The sequence below is a fragment of the Vombatus ursinus genome, unplaced genomic scaffold (genome assembly GCF_900497805.2).
Source record: "Vombatus ursinus unplaced genomic scaffold, bare-nosed wombat genome assembly UNPS02014832.1, whole genome shotgun sequence".
In the NCBI taxonomy this organism is placed as follows: domain Eukaryota; kingdom Metazoa; phylum Chordata; class Mammalia; order Diprotodontia; family Vombatidae; genus Vombatus; species Vombatus ursinus.
This window is the reverse complement of record NW_020954610.1, coordinates 67119176-67142176: the sequence shown is the minus strand read 5'-3', so window position 1 is coordinate 67142176 and position 23001 is coordinate 67119176. Positions and strand designations below refer to the sequence as shown.

At 37.4% G+C, this 23001-nt stretch overlaps 1 protein-coding gene across 2 annotated transcripts in view; it reads right to left on the bottom strand.

Annotated features, from left to right (window-relative positions):
* Positions 1 to 3144: 3144 nt before the first annotated feature.
* LOC114025947 (FERM domain-containing protein 3) overlaps positions 3145 to 23001 on the bottom strand; it is a 335752-nt gene continuing 315895 nt past the window's right edge. For both annotated transcript variants that reach the window (XM_027839487.1, XM_027839488.1), the window contains one exon: positions 3145 to 7232. In XM_027839487.1, coding sequence (XP_027695288.1) covers positions 6634 to 7232 — 599 coding nt within the window. In that variant the 3' untranslated portion in view covers positions 3145 to 6633. The remainder of the gene's footprint in view (positions 7233 to 23001) is intronic.

Here is a 23001-nt window from a genome sequence, read left to right as displayed (position 1 = left end):
TTCTGATGTCATTGTATTTTAATAAAGTAGTAACATGATTTATTTCAAGGGTAGTCAGTATTTTCATTTTCCAATTTCCCTAAAATGTTGAAGAGCAATTATCTTAGTTACTGCCTCCCCTTCAGAATGAAGGTTAATAAAGAAAAACTGCAAGGTCTCGCAGACATCAATTTGGGAAGAGAGACAAAAGACCTTTAATAGCTCCCATAAAATAATGATCTGCAGTTTCAATATAGCAGCTGTGTGAAATTTTTCGGACAGCACAGCAGTTACTATTCCCACTGCAAGACAAAGATGCAGTCTGTCAATCTAGTGAAATGATGCAAGGCCATCATTCACTGGGTTGGTGGTTTCTGCTAATGTACCCAGAAGACAAAGTCTATTCTAAGTACACTGTTTCCCTGTTGTTCTCAGTGACACCATTCCTTAACAGAAATGCTTTCTAGCAGTAAAAAGATGCATTAGTTACAAGTAACTGACATCATAATTTCCTTTCTGATACTTGCCAGAAGCACAGAGGGGGCGTGCACATTTTGGAGAGGGAGATGGCAATTATATTAAGTCACATGCTTGCCATGCCTCAAGAAGACAAAAGAACCCATAACCCCAAGTTGCTGGATTTATAGACATAAAACCCAGGTTTGAATACCAGTTTTCCCACTTACTCCTGTGGGACAATCTGTGGGCAAGCGATTTAAACTCTCTGGACCTCGGTTCCTTCATCTGTAAAGTTAGAAAAATGAATTCAGTGACTTTTAAGGTTCTTTCCAGCTCTAAATGTAAATGCTTATGATGATCTTATGTGTAGAGACAATCTGGTTTATATACTAAAAAGACCTTTGGATTTGCAATCAAAAGACCTGAATTTGAGGCAGTGTGGTAGAGTGGAAAGAGTCAGAAGAAATAAATTTGAAATCCAGCTTTGCCGTTCACTATCTGTGCAACATTAAGGAAGTCACCTCTCTGGGTTCCAGTTTTCTCATTTATAAAATGACTTCTCAGGTCCCTTCTACCCTAAGATCCTATGAATTTTAGTTTTCCAGTAGTTGTGTGACCTTGGGAAAGCCACTGAACCTCAGTCTCAGTTTCCTCATTTGTAAAACAGATATAATGCTTGCATTATTAATGCTGGCATCACAGAACTATTTGTCAGAATTGAATGAAAGTTTAACAAAAAAAAACTTCGAAAACCTTAAAGCCTGTATACACCCAGCACTTATTCCACATATTAATCTCCAGCAATGCATTATCCTGCCTGATACATTATTTCTGTCACGTGAGAGTTCTGTAATCTCCTGGGTTAGCTGTAAAAATAGAAGGTATGTTGTTGTAAGAATTAGGAGAAATCCAGCATCATAGGTTGAGTGGATCCCTGCCCACCTGAACTAAGCAAGCCCACGTTCAGAGAGTTTTCAAATCTACAAAGAGTGAGCCAAGTTTGACGGAGGGAGGCAGGTTAGCTGTTTCAGGCCATTGAGGTCTTGGAAGCAACACAGGTGTGCCCTGCTTTAAGAAAAGTAAGTGCATTGAAACATCAATTTACAACTTATCGGTTGTAATACCTATGCCCACAGAGAAAGGATTATTTTTTTCATCCTACACGTCAGGCTATATCTCACACTATCTCTTACATACAGAGCAGCCTAAAAGCTTTACTCCAGTTATAAGTTCTAATAGTTTAACTGCACTCAGACTTTTGGGACACCTGGTGTAGCCAACAATCCAATCAAATCAGGCTGTTTATCATCTCCTAAAGATGCCAATAGAATGTGTGCTCCTTGAGGGAAAGGATTCTTTTTTATATTAATTTGTCTCCCTAACACTTAAGTGCAGTTCCTGGCACACAGAAAGTGTTTAATAACAGTCTCTTAATTGATTGCTTGCTTCATATTTTCCTAGTTCTTCAGTTCTTGGTTTATGATGTTTCCCCCATACGGGATGCCTTATACCACACCTCCACCTCTAGGAATTTTACCCATTCAAGGCTCAACTTAAGTGCAGCTTTCTCTATGGAAATTCACCCAATTCTTTCAGTTGGAAGTGAATTTCACCCCCCTCTGAATTCTTAGGAATACTTTGTTTGAATCTCTCTCATGGCCCTTAGAACAAATAGTCTTGGTGACTTATGCACATGTTAATTTTTCTACTAGATTATAAACTCCTTAACAACCAGGACTGTATCTCATTCATTGTTAAGTATGAGGCCCTGCCCAACAAATATGAAAGGACAAATTTAACCTTTCAAGAATTCATCTCTTATATAAGGGATATTACATGTAATGTTGACATCCAATTGATTTGAAAATACATATAGCCTGTAAAAATGCAAACAAAGCAAAAATGCAAACAAAGCAAACATAATCATGAATGGAGATTATTAAAAGCCACAAGACATCAAAAGACATAAGATCACTGACTAGAGAACGGTTTTTTTAACTTTTTTGTGTCATGGTCTCTACTGGCAGCCTGTTAAAGCCTTCAGGTTGTGCACAATATTAATTATTATTGAAATAGTTACCAAAAATTTTTTTAGTGAGGCAATTAGGGTTAAGGGACTTGCCCAGGGTCACACAGCTAGTGAGTGTTATGTGTCTGAGCCTTGATTTGAACTCAGATCCTCCTGACTCCAGGGCCAGTGCTCTACCCACTGCGCCACCTAGCTGCCCCCTCAAAATATTTTTAGAAAAAAATTCACTGACTCCAGGTTAAGAATCCCTGGACTCTTTAGGCACACTCTTTAAATCAGCTAGGGACTTTTTGATGTGGAAGTTGAAATAATCAGAAGAACTAAACTTTAAAAGTGGGTGACTGGAGAGAAATTTGGGCAATATATCTTCAGTACTATAATGGGGAGGGGAAAAGTGGTGTAGAGGATACCATTAAAGATAGAGAATGCCATAAAGGTGGAAAATACCATTTGGCAGAGAATCCCGAATCACAAATCTCAAATCATATTTTCAATCATCTTCCCTGTAGGTTTGAGGTCACATTGCAACACATTCAAAAATGCCCAAACTCAAAAAATTCATTTAATATAGGTTGACTTTGTCCTCATTCATGAGAAGGGAGTGTAAAGAGTTACTGATAAAAAACATCTTATCTCACATTTTTCATTTACAATATCACAACAGCAAGACCTTTTAGTTTGTTTGTTTCATCCCAGAGTAGTTTTATTAGGGAATCCTGCCACCATGTTGACATACAAAACAATTTCCATGTTGACATAGAAATGTGAAATTCACTGTACAAAGATAAGGCTCGAATCACAGGTACTTGTACCCCCAGATCTTTAGTTATTCAATGAAGTAATCAACAATTCATATTTTATTCTTCCCAGAGCTGTGTTTATAAATATCAGACAAACCACAAAATATATTCCAAATACATAACATTTTACAAGACAGTTCAAAGCACAGACAGAAATACACAACATTTAACCTACAAATTCTTTATGATCCAACTTTCATTAGCACTGACACCAAGAGTTTGTGTGTGTATATGTATATCTCTCATTTGTGTGTGCATATATATCCACAGATGTATACGCAATAGTTATCACTAACAAATTAAATACTTAGTGAGTTTAAACCCACTACAACACCTACAGGGAAAAGCGAATGAATACTAGAAATGTCCATGCAAGGTAAAATGAGAACCAGTATGTATATGAAATATGTATCATTACCATGTGTACAAATACACATATAAAGACATATATATATATATAAAAACACACACATACAGAAAACATAGTCTATACATATACTCACACACTTCCCTTTCATCTCCAACCATATCTTGTACTGTTCATTTCCAGAAGTAATCTTGTCTTTATTTGGCCAGCCAATGGATGACAAAAATTTCCCCAATAAGCCTAATATTATCTCCAAGGCTCTATAATGCAACACTCAAGTTTTACATTCAAGAATCCCAGTCCTAGCTTTTGTTGTCATTATATAAACTCATTGGATTCTTAATATCCCAACCAATCTGTCTATTCACAAACACATATGTTCACTATGGGATTCTATTCAAGAGAAAGGGGATATTTAGCTGGAGTTTTTTAATCTGTATTTGTTACTATTTAAACATATCTTCCTTAACATTGATCAATACTCTGAGGAATAGGATGTAAGACATTAAATAATAGTGTGGTGGGGAAAAAATAGGAAGAAAAAATAGTTCAGTAGATTTCACTAGAGCATAGTCATTTCAGAGACTCACAAATAGCTTTATAATATGAATCAATATGAAAAAGTAGGAAGAAATAAAATAAATTAATGAAACATTACTTTCCAAGTTTGTTACTTGCAAAACTCTCAAAGACAGCAAATGGAGAAAGGTTGGAGGATCAGAGAATTAAGGTACATCATATTATTGGATTTTTGTATATTAATAGAAGGCATAATAAATTACTGAAATCATATGAAGAGTAGCATTGAAATTTAAGGTTATAAATCCTAATATAGCTAATTTAATTCAAATTATTTAAATTATTTCAGACCCAAGTAGAGAAAGGCTACCTTTCAAATCCAATTTGCAAAATCAGATGTCTAAATGAGGCATCCAGAGCCTTCAGTTTGGGCTCTTAGCACCAAAAACCAGGCTTATATGTATACATACATATATATATATATATATATATATATATATATATATATATATGCCCAGATAAAAAAATTACAGAGCAATTTTGAAAAATGTGCTCATGGTAAATTTAAAGGGTCAATAGAGTTTCACAGAGTCCATAAGTTAACCAACCTCTTTTTAAATGAGGCTCACATTATAGAAAAAGCTCCAAGATGGAGGGGTGGGGGGAGGGAGAGGGAGTCTTTTATAAACCAAACGCAATTATTTTGTGTCATTTACTTTGTGAGGGACTATAGTTCTTGCAATCGGGACATATTCTCTCAGTGGTAAGACAACAAACCCCACAACCATGGTTTAAATACTAATAAGAAGGGTACTAAACCAATTTTTCTCCCTTATACGGGAGAATAGTTCCCATGGGGCCATGGAAACATTTCCGTCTAAAAGATCCTACACTGTAAAAAAAAAAGGAATGCTACTACATGCATGACAATTCTTCCATATCCTCCATGTGAACCCTGTCCGCTCACAGACAGACTTGAAAGAATCAAAGTTAGGGTTGTATAAATTGTATTGCAAGCTGCATCTCTAATCCTACAGGGTAACACTATCACACATGGAAAAGTCTCTCTCTCCCTGTCTCTCTCTTTCTCTCTTTCTCTCTCTCTCTCTCTCTCTCTCACACACACACACACACACACACACACACACACACACACACACCTCTCTTCCCTCCAGTGACTCCCTGGAATTGGTTTCATAGAACCATAATGAAAAAAATGAGGAACCAAGATACTTACCTTATAGTTCCCTCCCTTTTTTTTCTGAAAATGCATTTGTAATAATACACATATCTATCAACTCTGATTTCATGCTTCATTCTTTTAAATCATCATATAATCTACATCTTCCATGCCTTTCTTAAAGTTAAACTTCTACCACTCACCTACCATGTCCTGGCTAGAAATTCTTTTGGGGGGGGGGCTACATTCTAGTCCTTCTTCCCTTTCTCTCTTGTTATGTACACAATGTACAATTAGCTTGGGGATCCATTGCCCTCTTAGGAATCACTTTCACTCTCTTCCAATGACTTTCCGCTGCATCAGCTGAGATAGAAGATAACAGGATACAGGTAAAGTGACTAGTCATATTGTCAATGATATTGTCTCCCTACATTTTAGAAGGAAGATATTCAGAAACAGATTACTGGAGCAACTTATGTCATATTTCATAGAAGGTGTTGCTGTTTTTTAAATTAGTTATATTCTCCATTCTATCTTCTGTTTCCTAAACTTCCTATATTATTCTCCTAACAGTTTGCTATCTCATACGCAGGTATAACAAATTATAGAACTGTCCAGCCAAAAATATTTTTTTTAAAAACAAATCACTGCCAAAACATTAAAAAAATTCCCCATGTGCCACTTGTGCATTAATCTTACAATCTGTACACTTAAATAACTTCAGAAGACTTCTTTTGCTAAAAATTTACCAAAATATTTTGAACACATAAAAATATTTTTAAAAAAAACAACAAAAACCCAGCATAAACTTTGCTTGTATAGGCATTGGTTAGAAGAGATTGTTGCACTAAGGAGTATATTCAAAAACACTTCCCTCCGATTTTACTAAAATGCAGGTTCTGAACCTTACAGCTTATAATGCTACAAACTTTTTAAAAAAAGCAAAAGTTAGCTCTGCATAATGTTCTATGGTACAGTAGGTAAGCAGTAAGCCTTAAATGCAATAAAAATAAATATCTTGTTGGTTACTTACATAGGGCCACCGTTCTGGCCTATAACTAAAATAATGTTTTATTTGACTTTTAATTTACTTAAGTGTATTGAATTATGAAAAGCTAACTTAAGGAGTTGAACAGTCTGTTATATATGGAACAAGAATGAAAATAGCTACCTGCTGATGGCCCCATGACCTTTCTACAAACCAAGCAATTGCTAAAAGAAAGAAAAAGAAAAGAAAAAAAAGGAAGAAAGAAAAATCACTAGTATTGAATATAGCCCTTAGTCACATAATATGTTAACTTTATGAGCAACCCAACAAGTAGAGGATAAAGTTTATTTTTCTTGCCACCCACTCCTTGAGGGGACAGTAATATTCATAGTGGAACTGTTCAAATTCTGGTGTCTGACGAATTTCACAAAGAAAGGACAGATCGATGCCTGACTCCAAAAGGACGAGGAGAAGAGGGAACACAAACAGTAACAGTCCCAAACCTACGACAAGGAGCCTGGAGAAACTCTTCACGAAGGGGTTCACCTGGATGTTGCCTGTCAAAATGTCATAGCTCCATGTCAGGGCTCTCCGTGCCTCCTTGAGTTCTTCTTCCTCAGCCATCAAAAAGGCATTTTCATCTGCTTCCAGGTCCTCAAATGAATCAGTGTCTTCTCTTTCCAACTCGAGCCTCGAAGGACAGTCAAAGAGCATGTCGATCTCATCCTCATCAACTGGGGTGGGAAGCAGGCTGGCACTTGGGTTGTAGACCAGCTCTGAGATGGTCAAGGGTTCCTCTTTGATTTTCTCCTCCTGCTCCCTTGAGAAGTCCCCATACTCTCCACTGTTCTTTATTGGTGAGCTAGATATCACAGGGGCTGAGCTGTCATCTTCTCTCAGCAATGGAATACCTGCCAAGAGAAATTTATTTTTTTTTTAAACTTGAGTATCTTTCTAACATTTCTATGCTAATGGCAAAGAGGGAGAGAACATATCCTAGTGACATCTTCACTTTAGCAGGAAGGCCTGTACTACTAAGTCCAAAAGATAACTTACTAAGTTCACAATACAAAAAAGCATGTTTGTGTGTAATCATAACTAGACAGGAAACTCTAATTCACAAACCTCTGATCTCAGCAAGACTTTGAAATTCTAAGGCAAATGATTAGAGAAAGTTGATATATTTAGAGCTGGGAGGGATATTAGAAACCATCAAATCTAAACCCCTCATTTTACAGATGAGAAAACTGAGGCTTATAGAGGTTATAGGATTTGCCCAGCATTGCACAGCTAGGAAGTATCACAGGGGGGATTTGAACTTGGGTCTTTCTGATTGCATGTCCTTCAGTTCAATCTGTGTTACATCAGGAAGATTCAGGTTCAAATTCTACCTGTGACCCTACGCTTAACCACTTAACCACCTCCGAAAAATGATGGGGTTAGATTCAAGGGCCTCTAAGATCCTTTACATCTCTGAATCTCCAATTATATGATAGGTCTTCATTCTGAAATGGACAGTATTCTATTTGCAAAAGTCTTCCCAACCATCTGATAAAGTATATCCAAGGGGGACCTAGAGGTACCATGGAAAATCAGCATAAGCTATAATTTAACATTTCAACACAGTTATGGCAATCTCCATTTCATATTTTTCAACCTCATTTCCCATGAAGAAGTCCCCACAATGGGCATAAAGAAATATCATATAGTCATTATGGCAGTCAAAGTAACTGCATAAATTAAGGAACCATCTGGCTATTTCATTCATCTACACTTAGCCAAAGTCCAGAAAACCATTCGACTTTTACTAGCTATAACAGTGACTCCTTATGTGAATTAAAGACGCTCTTTAGCATTTCACTATCTAAAAAATGAATAGGTTTTACTGGAAGTATATGTAAAGATCTTTCTAAAATCATCACATAATATTTCCTAATTTCTAGTATCTTCATGATCCTAAGAAGCTTCAGTAAAAAGAGCCTTCCTAAAGAAAAGCATAATTATTATAATAAATCTTAAGAATTTTCCATCATTCTATAACCAATCATAACATGAGAGTAACCCAAAGGAAGAAATTTTTCAGAGTGAAGGGGAAAATGTAAAGAATTGTGATTTGCAGTGTGGAAATGTATAACATCTCTAAAATCTAAAAGTTTCATACCATTTGGACATAGGTCAGTGTTGTTATCCAGCTTATAAAAGAGGATAAGGCAAACTTGACCCAGGAAGAAAATATTTCTTCCTTTTTTCCTTTGCCACATTCTATGATCTAGCCCAATTAGTCGTCTCTCTGTTGTTCAACATCCCATCTCCCGTATTCATACTTTGACAATGGTTTTCCCCTGTGCCTGGAATGCACTTCTTCCTCACCAATCCCTTATTTCCTTCAAAACTCTGTTCAAGTGCCACTTTCTACATGAAACTTTTCCTGTTTCCCCTTAGCATTTAGTGCCCTCTTCCCCCCGACTCAAAAAATGACTTCGTATTTATTCTGTATAGGTGTACATGTCATCTTCATCAACAGACTGTAAGCTTCTTGAGTGCAAGGACCTTTTTATCTTTGATTTTGTAAGGCTCATCACCTAGAGCCATACCTGGCATCTAGCAAGCACTTAATAAAATATTTGTGGATGACTATGAAGATAAAAGTGAGTATATCATGGCCTAGGATCTTAGATTTAGAGCTAGAAGGGACAGTCTAGATCATTTAATCCATCCCTCCTCTCTGGCCTGAGCTCACTTTTCTTCTCTTATTGCTTTTCACCACTTTGTTCACCCAAAGTTACTCCCTCATACCATCCGCATGGTCCCTTCTCAACATTATTCCTTATCAAGGTCTCGATCCTTCTCGATGTGATCCTCTCACTCAATTATACTGCCCCTCTCTGACCCCTGTTTTCTTTCCCCTGTAAAAGAAGAATGGGAGTAATCTGCAGTTTTCAGACTCAGTTAATTTGACTGGACCTTAATTGCTGAGTAAGAATCTGAGGTCCTGGTTCTTGCTCATTCTACAGAAGAATAAGGTACATAAATCAAGAAAGAGGAAAGTCAGACATCAAGCCAGGGGCAGGGGGGAAAAACAGTGAGAGAGAGAGAGAGAGAGAGAGAGAGAGAGAGAGAGAGAGAGATTTAAATGGCTTATTGTTTCAGATAAAAAGCTTATTAACTATTGACAGGATACAAGAATAGACGTTAACATATTTTGAATGGATGGCTGTACATTGCAGTAATTTTAGAGATTAAAAGTTTCACTACATATGATGTCAAGAGAATGTGAAAGTGGCCCTCAACATGTTGGAGAGGCCACCAATAGCAAACTTATGGAAAAATGTGGACAAGAGCTTCATAGGACGACCACTCATGAATAAATTTAGGTCTGCATCACTGGAGGGAACATCCATATTAGTGAAATCACAGATCCTGTTTGTGGATTGACTGGTAAGAAGACATTCCATGGAATTATAACAGCCAACCCAACTTATTCAAACAAAGTACTGACTCTGAAAAATGGAAAATGGATAAAATATATTGACTGTAAGTATCACTGTTTCTTAGATAAATTTAAATAATCATCAAGAGTTGCCACAAGTCATCTAAAATAGCCCCTAAACTGTCTCATTCAACAAACACTTAACATAGTTGCTAAGAGGAGAGCTATTGTAACTAAAGGCAAAACTGCTTGAGAAGTATGAGCTTATTTATAAGACTTTATAGAGGAAACTCAATCAATCAACGAGCATTTACTAAGGAGCTACTATGCACCAGGCATTGTGTTGGGCACAAAGATAATACAAAAGTAATAGGTAATACAAAGACAAAAGGACAACAGTCCTTGCCCTCAACAAGCGCATATGTAGCCTCATGTCATTTCTTGGGGTGACACAATGGTTTTGATCTGGTATTATAACTTGCAGTTCTCCAAACTGATGAGATTACAAGTTTGGATGGATGTACTCTATGATCTAGTGACATCAGACTCCTTGATGTTCCTTTAACAAGATACTCTATCTCCTGGCTGGGCATTTTTGCCAGATATCCGCCATACCTGAAATGTTCTCCCTCATCTCCACCTCCTGGCTTCCCTGGTTTCCTTCAAGTCCCACCCACAGTACCATCTTCTACAGAAAGCCTTTTCCAATCCCCTTTATGTTTAGTGTCTTCCTTCTGATGGTTATTTCCAATTTATCCTGTATGTAGCTTGTTTGTACACAATTATTTATATGTTGTCTTTCCCATTAGAGTGTGAGCTCCTTGAGAGCAGGGACTGTCTTTTGCCTTTTTCTTTTTCTTGTATAAGTGCCTAGCATATAGGCAGGTGCTTAATAAATGTTTATTAATTGGACTGACTAATTGTACCACTTCACAAAAGAGTAAAAAGCAAAGCAGAGGAAAACAAATCTCCACCATGTCTTACCTAAGGCTCAAACAAGCCAGATCACCCTAGAAACATTTACAGATGAAAGAGAGAGGATAATAAATATATACAAAATGGAATAGATATGTCAGCATTCTTCTAGTGATCTAGTCTCATCATTAATTACAATAAAACTGCTACATTATTATTCTGCCACCCCTCTACACAATGCCATATGTGGAAACTGAAGTGGCTATTGAAGAAGGTGAGAGAGAGTTGACCAGACCTGACCAAAAACAGGAAGAAACAAAATCCATTCTAGGTGACACCCAACCTCATGATTTTTAAGGTTATCTCAAGCTAGAAGATTACAAAAGAAAGATGGAAGTCTTACCCTCAAGTTATACTGATCTATATTACTAATTTCCATGTCCATAAGATCTCATATGAATATGATCTATGTGTGTACTGAGAGATCATTTATGAAAATAGGAGGAGGTAACTGGGAGGTTTTCATAACCATTTTTCTATAGCAGATTACATTCCCACAGTTATACTATCACTATTAACTACGACTACTGATGATGATGATGATGATGATGATGATGATGATGATGATGATGATGATTTTAACTAACATTTATACAGAGCTTACTACATGCCAGGCACTATGCTAAGTAAGCACTTTACAATTATTACCTCATTTGATCCTCACAACAACCGCAGGGATGTTTAGAGAACCCAAGATCCCACTCTACTTACTGTTTGTTGATTCCAAAAAAATAGACCCAGAAAAGCAACACAGAACCTAAAAGGCTCTCTTGCAGCAAGACTACACGTGTCACAATCATACAAAATTCCTCGATAGATGCAATCTAAGTAATAAGTTAGTTCAACAATCCTCTAGTTACCAGAATCACAATCAACAAACAGCAAGCAAATAATAAGTGCCTATTGCATGCCAAGCACTGGACTAGGAGCTGGGGATTAAATACAAAAAAAAAAAATAAACCAATTACTCTAGTAAAAACCACGCATTCTAAGGAAGGGGACACAGAGTCTCAGAGATGGATGGGAGCTTAGAAGGCATCTAGTCCAATCTATGCATGTATCCGTAATCCTTTCTACAACATTCCCAACAAGAAGTCATCTGGTTTTCTCACAGAGACTTCTACTGAGGAAAATCCATTAACCTCCAGATATAACTCCTTCTACTTTGGGATATATCAAAGGAAAGAAGATATAAAATAAGGGAGCTACAAGCTTGCCTAAAACATTGCTAGCTTCACAAGGATGTCCTACACAGAATTAATAGCAGCTAATTTACAATTTCTCAATCTACCTTAGCTGATGGGCTTTCCCCCCACTAGCACACATTTAGTTACCAACAAATGACTAGAAATGGAAAATTAGTAGCGTTAGTCTTACTGCTTCTGGAATGTTTGACAGGCTTCACTTGATTTCATCGGTGTGTTAAAAATATAACTAAGTAAATGTGCTAAACAAATTTCTACAGCTCACCTCCTGAATAATTGTTTTGGAAGGAAGATTATAAGGAATTAGGAAAACAAGGTGACAGTTTTTACATCAATTATGCAGCTCCATAATTCAGATTGAAGTAATTCCTCATGAATTGGAATAACAGCAATCAGAGGAATGCTGACAAGGAAGATAAGCCAATTATTACTGACAGCTTATATTACTGATGAAGTCTTTGTACTATATTCTATTGCATGAAGCAAATGCTAGAAGCTCCTTCTATGAAGAAAAACGAGCAATGGTAAGTAATGCAAAAATAGGCATTGATGTCAAAATGCTTGCCCAGCCTGTCCATTTATTTATTTTGGCCAGTCTAGTGAGGATGTTACTCCCAAAACCTAATGAGGAAGATAGTTGACAGAACAGTACCACGTATTTATATAGTATTTTGCGATCTCTCTCTCAGTATTTATATACATATATATTTGTATGTATGTATGTGTGTATGTATGTATATATATCAAACACACACACACACACACACACACACACACACACACACACACATATATATATATGCAGAGAGAGAGAGAGAGAGAGAGAGAGAGAGAGAGAGAGAGAGATTGCCCAATGCAATCTCAATATAATTTAGACTGCAAACCCCTTGAGGTCCAGGATTATCTCTATTTTTTTATATTTGTATCCAGTATTTACCACAGAGCCTGGCACACATTTATTAGGTGCCTAATAAATATTTATTGACTGAATGACTAAATACAACCCTGTGAGGTGGATAGGTGCGAAGTATCGGTAGATTCACTTTACAGATGAGGAAACTGACACAGAGAGATAAAGAGAATGCCCCACAGTCACACATGTATTGTAATAACCAATCTAAAATTCTGTAAGTCTGAATATAGATCAATCCCAGAAATCCCAGCAGTGATTAGGCTATAGTAAAGTACCTCTAATTTTATTTAGTCAAGGAAAAATAACTTGTCTCTTACCTATTAAAGGAATGGTTCCCTATTTGTACTATATGTTTAAAATAGCTTTGAGGTTATGAATCCAGGAAAATTAGAGTCAGAAAACCTGAGTTCAAACTCAGTCCCAGACACACACACTTGTTGTGTAAGCTGGGGAAGTCATTTAATTTTTGCCTGCCTCAGTTTCATCATCTATTAAATAGGGATTCATAATAGCACCTACCCCCATGTTTGCTCTGAGAACAAAATGAGATTATATTTGTAAAGCACTTTGCAAAATTTAAGTGCTACATAAAAGTTAGCTATTATTATATAAGTGATTACAATGAACATAAGAAAAATACTTCAAACTACTAATAATAAAATTACAAATTAAAACAACTCTGAAGTTCTAGCTTATACTCCTTAATCAGAAAGGCAAAGAAAACCAAAAAAGGAAAATAACAATTGATGCAGGAGCTACTAAAAGGTGAGCACACTCTATTGTTGGCAGAGCCATGAAATGGCCCAACCATTCTGGATGTGGAACTATACCCCCAAATTCACCAAACTATGCACATACTTTGGCTCAGCAATACTGCTATTAGAAACGTACTCCAAAGTGACCAAAAACAGAAGGAAAGAGCCCATATATACAAAAATATTTAAAGCAGCTCTTTTGTCGTTGTACCAGATAACTAGAAACTAAGGGGAATTGCTCAATAGACCATGATATATGAATGTAATAGAATAATTATTAAGCTGTAAGAAATGACCAAAAGAATAGATTCAGAAAAACCTGGAAAGACTTGTATGGAGTGATTTAGAATAAAGTGAGCAGAACCTGGGAAACAATCTAAATATTAACTACATTAACATAAAGGAAAACAACCCTGAAAGACTAAAGAACACAGTTGAATGTAATGACCAATTGAGATTTTAGAAGACTGATGATAAAATATGCTTCTGACTGGCAGAGAAGTGATAGACTAAAGATGTACAGTGAGACATACATTTTCAGACACAACAAGTCAATGTATAAATTTGTTTTAAATCACTATACTTATTTATCACCTTTATTTTATGAGAAAAGGGTTGTACGACAGAGTTTGGAGGGAGAGGTAGTGATAATGACATAACAAAAGAAAAAAAGGAAAGACACCATTGAAATATTAAAAAATAAACAGAGAAAAGCAGAAGGAAGTTTAGTAAGGGACACAGCATAAGCAAGCAGTGGAGGCACTATCTTGTCAAATTTAATATATACTTTTTTTTTTAAACCAAGCTGAATGTAATAAAGATTCACAGTTTCATATGTATTTACTTTTTCTGCTCTTATACGGAAATGTTCATGTTTGTTGACATTTATTAAGGTCCTAATGAAAAGAGAATATATATAATATATAAATATGAGCAATACATATGTATATATATTATATATATATATAAAGATGAGCAATATATGTATGTATATGTGTATATATTTATAAAAATATAAATGTGCATATGTATTTATACAAATACATATGTATAAGAATGTGATGTCCTTGAAAGCAGGGGTTATTTTTGCTTTGTCATTGTATTTCCAGTGTCTAGCAACATGCCTAGCACGAAGTAGGCTCTTAATAAATGCCGTTTCAATTAAATTGAGGAAGAAAAAGAAAAGTAAGTGAATGGAACTAGTACCTGAGCTCTGGAAAGGAATCAATATTTAATGGGTCTTCTTTAAGTGATCTGGAGCCCATAAACATTCTTTAAATAAGAACTTAATGAGAAGTTCGACAGAAAACCCAGGAAGGGAAATTCAGTCTAGTGAAATAGAAGAAATCAGACTCAACAAACCAAATGATGTCAGCTGTCATTGAGGAAACCCAGAGGCTGGCACTATGCCCAGATACTACGCTCATGGAGCCCAGGGCAAAAGATGGAGAATCCCTTCACCAAAAGGGCAGAATAGGTCAGAAAGACAGTTAGGGTTTGAGAACCACTGACATCTTCAAAAAAGTAAAAGGCCTGAAGTCTAAGGGAGAAATCTTTGGAGATCAGCTGAGGGGGTTCTCTCTCATGATCAGGGAGCCAAGAGTGACAGTAAGACTTCGAAGAGGCATGAAGCCATGGAGAACATTGAAAAACAACAAGGAATATGGCTTTAAGGTCCTTGTGGAACAACCTGAAGGTCATGGGAGGATTCTCTGTGAATTCAACTAGAAAAGTTCCTTCCATGCATAAGGAACCCAGACCTAACATTGTGAAGCAATTTCTAAAGGAGCTCAAATTCAGATCAAACCAGATCTTCTCCGGATTAGAAGCCTTTCTAGGGGAGCCTAGATTATAATTAAAATCAAATAAGATTAGGACCAATTGATTTCTGGGGTCATTTCATTCAGCAAATGTATTTTAAGCACCTACTACGCGCATGACACAGTAGACTTCAGTCTATCCCTGGACTCACTGACATGTGTATTCTGGTCACGAAGTAAGTTCCTTGAGGGCAGAGACTGTTTTTTTTCCCTTTTTCTTTGTATTCTCAGCATCTTCCACAGTGCCTAGCACACAGTAAGTGCCTAATAAATGTTAGATTTATTGACATATTGATACAGATCATTACCCTTCCATACGGCCTATCCTGTGCAACTTTATTCACATCCTTTCATAAATTCACCACAAGGAATCCTAATGGGCTTGGGGTCTTTCTCCAATTCTTTTGACATGGTGTAAATTACCAATACATATGTGAATTGCCCATCAATTGTCTCCTTCCTATGTGACCATCTGATTTTCTTTTTTCCCCTAGTCATACATTTCTCTGATGGCATTCTTTACTAAGCATACAGAGACAAAAATCCTACAAAATCTAGAAAAAAAAAAACCTTTCCATTAGAGAATAAAGAAAAGAAAAGGAACTGGCCTGTCTTTCCCTACATTGATGCATTGATGTGGAAGGTCCCCCAAGGCATATATAAATGCATGCCTTTGCTAGCTTTCCTTTTTCTTTTTAACCTTTGAATGTTTGTTTGTTTGTTTGTTTGTTTTTTCTGTAGTGATAAACAGGGAAAAAACCTTCAAAAAGCCCAAAGGTCGGTGTATTGATATCAAAAAGTAGGACAGAATAAAAATGAAAGCCTCTGTCTCTTTCTACAGGAGGTTAGGCAGTGAGGCACCCAAATGGGGAAAAAGTTCTGATAACAAAAAGAGAGAGGAGAGTTACAGGAGAAAGAGAAACAGAGACAGGATAGGTCGGAAGATGGGAAGGTGAGAAGAAGAGACAGAGGAGGGAAGAGAGGAGATAGAATGTAGGAAAGAAAAAGGGGGGAGAGGGAGAGCCAGAAAGAGAAGATAGATAAGGGAAAAGGTCGAAAAGGGAAAGAAAGAGGAGAAAGAAGAAAGGAAGAGATAGAGAAAGAGGTAGGGAGAAATGAAGAGGAAAAGAAAGAAAATGAGAAAGAAAGGGAAAGAAAAAGAGATGGGAAAAGAGGAGAGCCACAGCCAGAAACATCATACAAAGCTTTGAAGTTTGCCATTGCAATAAAACTGGAGACACAGAAATATGTCAGATCTATAGCATCGTAGTCCGATGACAGTCAATGGGTCATCTGTGCTCCTGACACACAGCTCTGATAAAGGATGAGTGGAAAAGGAAGGCTTTGAATTGTCCAACTTCCCGTCAACACACATCATGTGGAGTTTGTTTTATGATTTTTTTTCCTATTTGTAACCTGACATTTTTATTATGCATCATCATTATTATTATTTAAGCAAGAGTTGCCTACAGGGAATAGCTTGCTTTGCATCAGACTCCTTTGGCCTTTTTCCCCATGCTAACAAGTATGGGGAAACATATAAAGAATGAGAATAAATATTCTGGATCTGTCAGTAGGGGCTAATGTATACTTTTGCTATTAGATATCTAATCATGAAGTGCTCCTTAGCCCACGGTGAGACCTAACATTTTGGATTTTAAAAATTGAGAACACATTCTTGCTGCTCACTGATTGTAAATTACCTTTTCAAACACAGTTTTCTTTAACTATTTATTATTGTTTGGCTTAGCAATGCCATTTTCAGAAAGCAGATTCTATTCTTGAATTAGAGGGGAGAGGGTTAAGAAAAGAAGATGGAGAACACTAAGGCAGGAGGTTATCCCTTTTTTCTGACAGGATTTGGAATATGTGTCCAAAGACAGTTTCGTAAGGGAGAAAAGGGGGTGGAAGGAAGAGTGCTATAGTCAGGAGTCTGTAGAAATGGGTTCCAGTCCCACCTCAGCTGGGAACTAGCTATGTGATCTTGAGAAAGCAACAAAAGGTTCTCTGGACCTCAGTCTCCCCATCTCTAAAACAAAGGCATTGGATTAGACAATCTCTAAGGACATTTCAAGTTATAATATTACTGTAAAACAGTGTGGTGAAGTGTGAAGACTGCTGAATTTGAAATCAGGAATCCTGGATTTGAGTCCCATATCTACCCCTGACTAGATATATAACTTAAGGGATAAGTCAATCTTTGACCCTCAGTTTCTTCATCTGTAAAATGGGGATAATAATATTTATACTACCTACTACACAAGGTTGTTATGGGGTAAGCACTTTATAAGCCTCAAAACATTATGGAAATCATTATCCACATATAAACTCTCTTATTTTTATTCTCTTGTTTCATCATGGACTATAACTGCTCATGGCAGCCTTGATACTATAGCTCACTAGCAGGTGGGATTTAAATTTGTTATTTTAAATTTATGTCCACTGATATCCTGGTAGGATGTATCTTAAAATCTCTGGATTTCTGCAAAGCTCAGTTCAAGCAACACCTTCTAGTGTAGCTTGCTTCCTCATGAGGCCTTTTCTGATGCCCCCAAATGCTAGTGCCTTTCCCTCCCAAAATTACCTTTTACTTATGTATTTTGCATCTACTTTGCATAGGCTTCTTCATTTATTTTTTTCTGCATATGCTTCTATATGAACATATTATCTCCCCTGATAGAATGTAAGCTCCATGAGAGCAGGAAATGTTTCATTTTTTGCCCTTGTATCCACAGTGCCTAGCACAGTGCCTTGCATATAGAAGGCACTCAATAGATGGCTGCTGATGGATAGATCATGGCACAGAAGTGACCTGGAGTTCTTCAAACTTATGCCTGCAAGAAACAAAATCTAACAGGTCCCAGCAATCTAGATAGTCTTTGAGTAAAAGCCTGGATATTAGACTGCATGTCTGTCAAATGAGGACCAGAATAGGTAAATTAAAAGAGGGTCCCAGCAAATTGAATACCAAGTGATGATTTTGAGAGGTCACAACAATTTATCAATCAAATAAACAAAAAGCATCTATGAAGTGATTACTACCAGAAATTATGATAAACTATGATTGTAGATAAAAAGAAAAAGCAGAAATAGTCCCTGCCCTCAAGCAGCTAACATTTTAATGTATAAAACAAACTAATAAGGAACATGAAGAGATTGTAATCTACCTCAATAGAGCAATCTTCTGAAGCACTGAAGCTTTATATTCAATAGGGAGGCTAGGAAAAAAGGGGACCCAAGAGACTAAATAATATATAGCGAATCCACAGCTTGTTAGAGTAAGAGACTTTTCTTCCTTTGGCCCTGTACCAGCAGAGGTAACAACAACAGCCACGTTGGGCTGATTGCCTCCTGGCAGAATCCCATGACTTCTGGCACAGGAACCCTCTGCGTGAGGGGAATGGTCCAAAGAATGGTCTCGGGGACATATCGTCCTCTGACTCTAGGTGTCAAAACCTAGCTCCCGGGTAAAAAGGTTCCATGCTCTGAAACAGAGAACAGCTCAGTCACAGACAAGCAAAACACCTTGGAGACACTACTGCCCAACAATTTCCCTAGCTACCACTCCTAGAGGGAGAGGGATCACTAGACTGCATAAATTCACATAAGAAATTCATTTAACCACTCTGGAAAGTAATTTGGAACTAGGCACAAAGAGTCACTAAGGTGCATACCTTTTGACCAAGTGATGCCACTTTCTATTCAACAAAAATAAAGATGCTGAACTCTGAGGAATGAAAAAAACCAATGGAGGTCCTAGAGAATAGAAAATGAAACATGCCTCCTTCCACATGAGAGACAGTAGGGATACTACTCAAACAAAATATTGTCTACATTGTCTGATACAGTCACTGTATCACATATTTTTACTTAACTATTTCCATGTTTTCCCCCAAGGGAATATTAAAGCATAACCCATATTAAAACCAGAGACCAAAGTCAGAGGGAAAAGACTTTCCAGGTTCCCCTCTCCTCCCTCTCTAGATATCTCCTCATCCCCACCATCAGCCTACTCTCCACCCTTCAGCCCTTTCCTCTGAGGGCTGTATTTATGATGAGTCTCTGGACCAGACTAAAATTTCCTGAGGCAGCCAGGGCACACTCATTTCACTCTCTGCTCTACTCTTCACTATCTGTATTCCTCCACCTCGATGACAGTACCCACTTATGAGTATTTGCCCATCCCCCTCCTCTGCTTTCCAGCTCTCCATTATGTACTGTGCATTAAAATATGAGCTTCTTATATCTGTAACACAGAATAAGTGCTTGATAAATACTTTATCTATGTTACAATACTTTATCTATATTACAAAACAATTTGTAGAAGCTCTCCTTGTTGAGGCAAACGTCTAGAAACAATGGGATTCCCATCAGTTGAGGAACGGATGAATAAATTATGGTTTTCGAACGTAATGGGATATTATTGGGCTGCAAGAAATGATGAAAGGAACAGTTAAAGAGAAACCTAGAAAGACTTACATGAGCCGATGCAGAACAAATAAGAGAACATTCTATATAATAAAAATAACCTTGTCAAGAAAAGCAATTTTGAAAAACTTAATTCTGATCAACACAATAACTTGCCACGATTCCAAAGAACCAATAAAGGACACTACTCAATTGCGGACAGAGGGATAATAGATTCAAGATGCAGAATAGGAAATATATATTTTGACATGAAAAATATGTGGACTTTTTTTCTTGACTATGTTTCCTCATAACAAGGATTGTGTTCCTTTTTATATGAGGAGGGAGAACTTGGAAGAGGGAAGCTAGCAAAAATGAGGCAAAAAAGGGAATCATTGAAGCATCTTGGAAAATGCATAGAAAAGAAGTTGTGTTCCTTAGTTCAAAAGGAAACACAAACAAGAAGGATAGCTTTGAAAGTGATATGTCAAATTATTATATATTTTTCAAAAGAAAAGCAAGCAGTATGTAATAGAGATTTATAGTGTCACATATAGTCTTCTTTTTCTGTTCTACTTTATATGAGGAAATGTTTTCTCTTTTTCTGGTGTTAAATTCAGAGTAAATTTTTTTTTAAAAAATGAATAATAAAAGTAACCTGGAATGTCAAAACAATCCAAAAATGCTCCTTTACTACTCTGGCAATCCTCACCTGGTTCCTTCTCTTACTCTGTTCTCATATGCAATCACACTGTGAATGATGCATTAATATCAACCTGTATTCTGAAAATATACCAACCCCATATACTCTGTTTCTTTCTCTTAGCTCTCTTTTCTCCCACAACTGCTGATATAAATGTCCATGCAACCAACATAGTTCAGGCACCAATAAAGAGATCCAGGGTCAACTGCTCACAGGTCCACCTATACTCTTCTACAAACATGTCTTGTTACACATCCTTCTCCTACTGTGCTAAAAGCCATGCTCTGACCTCTTTACCTGTGACTCTCTTTTGGAGATAGAGAGCTGAAGAAAAACACCTGGAATTGCAGAAAGTTCAGGCCTAGATCAGAAGAACACTAAATATATAATGATGATATGATAATGATGAAAATAGACTATTTTGATGAAATACTGTCAGGGATGAGATGTAAATTTTCAATTCAAAAACAGTAAGTACTACTATGCTCAAGGCACATGCTAAGGGCTGAGGGACATACAAATAAATATAACTAATATATACATAACACCTTAAAATTTGCAAAGTGCTTAAAATATTTACCTAATTAGATTTCAGGTAAAGGTACTGGAAGAGTTTTGCAAAAGACAGAAATAGTGACATACAAAGGGGAAGAAGCCATGGTGAATACAAAATAAAGCACTCCATGCCTTAGAAACACTCTAACAGAGATGCCATGCCCTGTTAAGGGCCAAGTGGCTGAGCACTGCCCCAGACCCAGCAGGAGCCCAACATCTGAGCAATCTGTCCAGCCTAGCCCAACAGCCCAGAGGCAGAACAACCTGCCCAGACCAGTATGGCAGCAGCTGCCCAGAAGCACAGAGTTGCCCCTTCCCAGTCCAGCAGTTGACCAGCAGCCAAGTGACCTGCTCAGCACAGCCCAGTAGTGGATTGACCTGACCGGCAGAGATACCACGCCTGGCCAGGAGCAAGCCCAAGTCAATAGTAGAGTGACTGGCCCAACACCCTGCACCACTATAAACTTCACAAAGAGTCCACAGGGAAATAAAGGGGACCAAGGCCCTGTTCTTCCAGAGTTGTGAGTTGTCTTGGCCATCTATCTATGTTTATATGCTCCTTACATATGTGCTTTAAGTCCATGCCTACCCTTTCCTATGGAATAGAGATGTATTTATGGGATAGTATGCCCCAGCTTTGGTGGGGGCAGGGAGAGGAGGGATTAAATAAAAAATATTTTTTTTAAAAAATAAAAACATATTTTACTCCATTATTGTTCTTGCCATACCATTTGAGTAAATGCTTTTTTCTAAAAAGCTACCCAAATGTACTGACTGAATGTTAACAGGAAGCACACTGGTGAAGTCTTGAAAGCCATACTCTTAGGAGGACATGCACTCACAGGGTCAACCTTAGAACCTGGGGCAACAGCCACCCTTCTGCCAGTACCAGTGTTAAGTGGAGGTCGAGAGGGAGTGCTGCATCCTTTACACAGAGATTTAGGGCAAGGTACCTCAAAGACCATCCATCATTTCATAGGAAAGAACTTCGAAAGTTGTTGCTGACCTTGGAGTCATGGGACCTGAGTCTAAATTTCAGCTCAGACATTGACTGGGCGTGTGACTCGAGACATCACTTTGTCTCTCAGGACCCTAGTTTCCTCATGTATAAAAATGAGGGCGTTGGACTAGATGTCTGAGGTCCTTTTAAGATGCATATATATGATCCTATGGTATCCTCTGATTCTCACAACCACCGTGTTAGGTAAAGTATAACTATCTCTATTGTACAAATGAGGAAACAGAGGCGTAGGGAAGTTGCTTGCCCAGCACGTACCAAGAGATGGGATTTGACTCATCTCTCACTGACACCTCACCCAGAAATGAACTTTGTGAGGATTCTCTAGAGAAAGAAAGGAGGTTACCAGGGCCCCACTCTTCAGGGTTGTGAGCTACCTTGACTATGTACATTTCCCTACAAACGGATCTCACTACCCTTTCATCATTAAGTTCATACCTACTCTTTCCCCCAGGGTTTCCTGATTCCAAGTCCAAATGTACATGCTCAAAGATGAATAGGTATAATCCCTGCCATCATGGACCTTATAATACAATATAGTAGGTGGGAAATGTACACAAGGAACTATCATGCAACATAATAATAAGAATTCACATTTAAATGGATCTTCAAGGTTTACAAAGCATGTTGTTGTTGTTGAGTTATTTCAGTAGTGTCCAACTCCTCGTGACCCCATTTGGGGTTCTCTTGGCAATGATACTAGAGAGTGGTTTGCCCCTTCCTTCTCCAGTTCATTTTACAGATGAGGAAACTGAGGCAAGCAAGGTTAAGTGACTTGCCCAGGGTCACACAGCTAGTAAATGTCTGAAGTCACATTTGAACTCAGATCTTCCTTACACCAGGCCGAGCATTCTATCTACCGCGCCACCTCACTGTCCTCATAAAGAGCATCATGTGTA